This window comes from Corylus avellana, chromosome ca11, assembly GCF_901000735.1.
Source record: "Corylus avellana chromosome ca11, CavTom2PMs-1.0".
NCBI lineage: Eukaryota > Viridiplantae > Streptophyta > Magnoliopsida > Fagales > Betulaceae > Corylus > Corylus avellana.
In genome coordinates, this window is record NC_081551.1 from 17,178,477 (window position 1) to 17,183,712 (window position 5,236).

General features: G+C 35.2%; 1 protein-coding gene across 1 annotated transcript; it reads left to right on the plus strand.

Moving 5' to 3' along the window:
* Positions 1-1,172: 1,172 nt before the first annotated feature.
* On the plus strand, positions 1,173-5,144 carry LOC132165154 (NADP-dependent alkenal double bond reductase P2-like). The gene is made up of 5 exons (XM_059575648.1): positions 1,173-1,283; positions 1,839-1,874; positions 3,491-3,739; positions 3,835-3,917; positions 3,993-5,144. The coding sequence occupies exons 1-5, from the start codon at positions 1,173-1,175 to the stop codon at positions 4,369-4,371; spliced, it is 858 nt and encodes a 285-aa protein (XP_059431631.1). The 3' UTR covers positions 4,372-5,144.
* The last annotated feature ends 92 nt before the right edge of the window (positions 5,145-5,236 follow it).

The window sequence follows — 5,236 nt, forward strand, 5'->3', positions numbered from 1 at the left end:
TTATCACCGAGTGAACATCAATCAAGAGTGCACAACCAAAATGTCAAAAGTTTTTATTATATAAGCTCCAACAACCACCGTCCGATGCCTTAACACAAATGGCTCAAATTCTATTTAGCAATATTATCTGCCTGCTTAATCTCAACCGTCCAAATATCCAACACATTCAACAGAACGTTGAAGGTAGAGTTGGGGTGCCATCGATGTTGAGAGACCACTGAAACAAACTCTCTTCTACCTGTTGCTCCTCCTCTCTCTGTCGCTCATCTCTCCCTCTCTCTCTCTCTCTCTCTTTGGCCCTCTCTCTCTCATTTCTTTCACTAGCTAGCTCTCACGCGCGGTTGCTTTGGCTTGTGATATCTCTCTCGGCCACACCTCCCCCTATTACAATTTTCAGTGTCTCATATGATTTAAATAAAATCTTAGTCATGTATATATATTCTTAGGCACTTTCTCATTACAAGCCGATTTTCAAGGATGAATTTTACCTAAAGTTAATATAATTTGGTATTTATTAGAAATGGGCCTTGGGCCTAACTCAACCCAAAAACTAGCTCAAGAGTTCAGGTTTCCTTTCACCTTATAAATGACCCATCTCCTTAATACCCAAGCAATGTGGAACTTTCAACACACCTCCTCACATGTGGCGGGAGGATATCTAAGCCAACACGTGTAACAATGGGAGACGGTGGGCCACAACCAATTGAACATGGCTCTGATACCATATTAGAAATGGGTCTTGGGCCTAACTCAACCCAAAAGCCAGCTCAAGAGTTGAGATTTTCCCTCACCTTATAAAGGGTCCATCTCCTTAATACCCAAGCAATGTGGGACTTCCAACAATACTATGTTAAAATAATGATGATGTGAGAATATTGAGCGGAAGCAAGAGAGAGAATGAACATAAAGAACTTTACGGATGGTTCGGTGTTAGACACTTACGTCTACCACTCGAAACACCCTTAAGGGTTACATTGTGATCATTAACTATTTTTTTTTTTTTTTCGGAAAATAAAAAATATTAAATAAATAAACTTGTGGGCAGTAATTCGGTGTGGCAAAGGTGCAGATACAGCCTCAGGGAGCGATCTGGTGTGGCGTGCGCACAACAGCTATGGTGCACCCGCGAGCAATGATCCAGTGTGACGCGGTACACAGCAGCAACTATAGACATGCGGGCACGGATCCAATGTGACGCGGGACTACGGGGCAGAGTGGATCTGGTGCGCGGAGAGAGTGGGGAGCGTGTGGCGCATGAATCTCACGCGCAGAGAGAATATCTGGTGCGTGGAGGTGCGTGCAGGGCGGTGGAGGCACGTGACGGCTTCGTTTCTTCACAGACTTTCCGATTTTGCACAATACGACCTCTAAAATTTCTGTCACGTACAAAACAACCTCAACAAGTGTTTGGTGTATTGTTGAAACAAAAAGAAACACCAAAAATAACGCTCAAACGGAAAAAGAAAATTGTACGGACGGGGAAGAGAGGCTTAAAAGAGGCACCAAGAAAAAGGTGACTCTGATACCATGTAGAAAAAAGACAATAGAAAGATAATTGTAGAGAAGGAATTTGTATTTCTGATGTAAGCTCAATTGTGCAATGGAATGACCTATTTATAGTTGAATGAGGCCCTAAAAGAAAGGAAATACAATAATTACAAAATAATATAAAATCAGCATATTTACAATAATGAATACGATATTAAATATTTCCGTACTATATTGAGAATATTACGGGAATATAATATTGCGGAAATATAATATTCTAACAGTATCAAAACTAGTCACCGTGTCGAGAATGGGATCAGACTCAATTCATTGAGTGTGGGATCATACAGGTTGTAAAGGGCTACCAGCTGGCCAGTATCGATAAAGTGAGTTTTCATAGACATTGGCTGCGAATAGGGGTGTCAATGCGGGCGGTTAATAATCGCCTGCTAACCGCTAACCGCTATAACCGTCTAACCGCATTAACCGCCTAGCAGTTAGCGGTTATTGGGTCTACTAACCGTAACCGCTAACCACCTTTTTATATAATATATTTTTATAATTATAATTATAAAAATATTTATACATATAACATAATCACTTGATCATTAAATCAAATTTTTTTTAAAAAATAATTAAATCACAATTTGAGTATTAATATATTATCACTATAATTTATATAATTATATCACAGATATATGATTAATTGATCAGTAAATCATTTGATTATATAATAATAAATTATACATATATAATATGACATAACTCATAAGTATACCAATTCATACTAATACAACAATTAAATATCTAAAGACTTATTTTCAATGTATGTTATAAACTTATAAGTCTATATATGTTATAAGTCTACATATACATATGAATAATATAAATGTATAATATCAATACTTAATCATATGATTCAATGACAATTCAAATACTTTATTCAAGACTTCAAGTGAATCATATTATTGATGTAAAATGATGATATGATTCGTATAATATCAAATTAAGTAATTGACATTGGATTAAACAATGACCAATGTGTTACTTATAAACAAAATTTAAGTATTAATGTATTATCATTATAATTTTAGTAATTTATATATTATCTCTATAATTGATAATTTATAATTGGGTTTTCTGCAGCAAAGAATGGAACCTTCTGTCGCAGTTTTTTGCTTTCTTGTGCTTGTTCTAATTTATCTTTCTTATTGCGTATTTTGGTTGAATAATATTTAGAGAAATTATATAAGAGAATAGAGAATCTGATAGGTAAGTAGAGATCGTTTTAATTTCTCAGTTTGTTCGGCTACAATCTTAGGTTATGTTTAGTGCATGGAATAGCTATTTCATTAAGAAAACAAATAATTTTTATTAAAAATGAAAAAATGTGAGATGAAATAGCCTTATAATAGCCATTCTCATCGCTCATGAGAGAATGAGTATTCTAAGTATTAGTTCCTTAATTACCATATACTCTAATACCAAGGCTATTTTTTTTTTTTCACCATCTATTCATAATAAAAGCTATTTTTTTTTGTTAATGGAATTACTATTATGTGTACTGAATGTAACCTTAGTTTTTTTAAACAATCGTTCGGTCTAAAGTCTTATTTCAATATGTAACTGGATTTTGAGAAAAACAGATTTGTCCTATTTGATCTGATTGCTTTGGCTTTATATATTGATTTGTTTGATTTAAAAAAAAAAATTGAATTGAAATGTGAATCTTAGATTGCTCTAATATGATTGCATGTACATAAGAAATGATGCGGTTCATTGCAAGAAAAAACAAAAAAAGTCCGGATTTTAACAAGAAACTCGAACTCGCTCGAACTTGACTTGTTTGGTTTATTTGAGTCGAGCTGAAGCTGACTTTGAACTGCCGATTTTAGTCGAGTCAAGTTCAAACAGCCTTTTGAAGCTCGACTTGAGCTCGAGCCTACCTAGCTATTATTTTGGCGAACCGAGTTCGAACAAGTAAAGGCTCAACTTGGGCTAGATTACAACCCTAACTAAGATACATATCTTGGAAACTGCGACTTCCATTGACAACACATTTCTTTGTTTGTTTCTGCTTGCAGGGGTTAGTGGATGGACAGCCTATGCTGGATTTTTTGAAGTATGCAAACCCAAAAAGGGTGAGAAAGTATTTGTGTCTGCAGCTTCTGGATCGGTTGGAAATTTGGTTGGACAGTATGCCAAACTGTTTGGTTGCTATGTCGTTGGTTGTGCTGGAAGCAAGCAAAAGGTCACTCCAATGCAAATCTAGCAGGAAAAACATGTTCAAACAATTATTTTAATGCTTTATTAAAGACTCACCTTCATAAGGAACTTGTTATACAGGTAGAGTTGCTAAAAGAAAAGCTGGGATTTGATGATGCATTCAACTACAAGGAAGAAACAGATTTGAAGTCAGCTTTGAAAAGGTTAGAACCTCAAATCAATGCTTAATATAAAAAATTGTTCAAGTTGATTGTATTTGCTTTGCATTTGATTGTTAGGTACTTCCCAGATGGAATCGACATATACTTTGACAATGTGGGGGCTGAGATGCAGGAAGCAGCAGTTGCCAACATGAATGCCTTCGGTAGAGTTGCTGTTTGTGGGGTAATGTCCGAGTACACGGATGCTGGGAAGCGAGCTGCTCCAGATATGATAGAGGTTGTGTACAAGAGAATCACAATCCGAGGTTTTTTGATAGTTGATCATATGAATGTGTATGAAGATTTTATATCAACAACCTCGGATCAAATTCGTAGAGGGGACATGCAGGTAATTGAAGACATTGCAACCGGCTTGGAGAACATCCCCTCTGCTTTCATTGGACTCTTTCGGGGTGACAACATTGGAAAAAAAATTGTTAAGATTGCAGAGCAGTGAATGGGAAGAAAAAACTAGCCATATAACTTGATAATGTGTCTGTAAATATTAGCCTTTGAATCAATGGCTGATTTTCGCAAAAAACTATATATTTTGCTTGATTAGTGAACTGAAATGAACGTATTCTATTAATTGATCATTTGTAGTTATTGTGGATGGTAATTGTCCCTGCTAGCAATAATTACACTAACGATTTCAAGACACAATTATCAAGCACTGTCAGAGTAACCAAACAGATAATAAGAAAGAAATAAAGCAGTAGGATTCATGTTTTGAGAATGGTTAACTAATTAATCAAATTGGTAAACCATGGTCAATCTCTGAAGTTTGCATCTCAAAGCAGTTTCTCAGATTTTCCTATTATTCAGTATTCTTCTATCCTTTTCCTATCATTTCTTTCTAAAAAATCAAACACATAAGTGAACATATGCGTCCTACGTATCCAATAGTTTATTTTCAAAAGATGAGGATGAAAAAAATAAAATAAAAATGAGAGAATACTAAATAGCATTAAGCATTTCTCTTCTACGTTCTTAACTTCTTGGCTTGGCTTGCAATTAAAGAACCCCGAAAATTCGAGAATACCCCATGCCAAGCACAAGAGAAAAAACTCATGCTTCTTGTTTTGTTGTTGCCTACCATGTTTTTTGCCTTTCTTTGAAGTGACTGATGCAGATTGCGTAGTCGTTAGTTTGTTTTATTTTCTAAACCGACTTTATGTTGTTATTTTATTAGGGTTAGGGTTTTGAGAGTCTTTATTTCGTTATTTTATTAGGTTTAGGGTTTTGGGGGTATTTATGTCATATTTTATTAGATTTAGGGTTTTAGGCTATAAATATATGCTTATAGCCTCCAGAGAAAACAA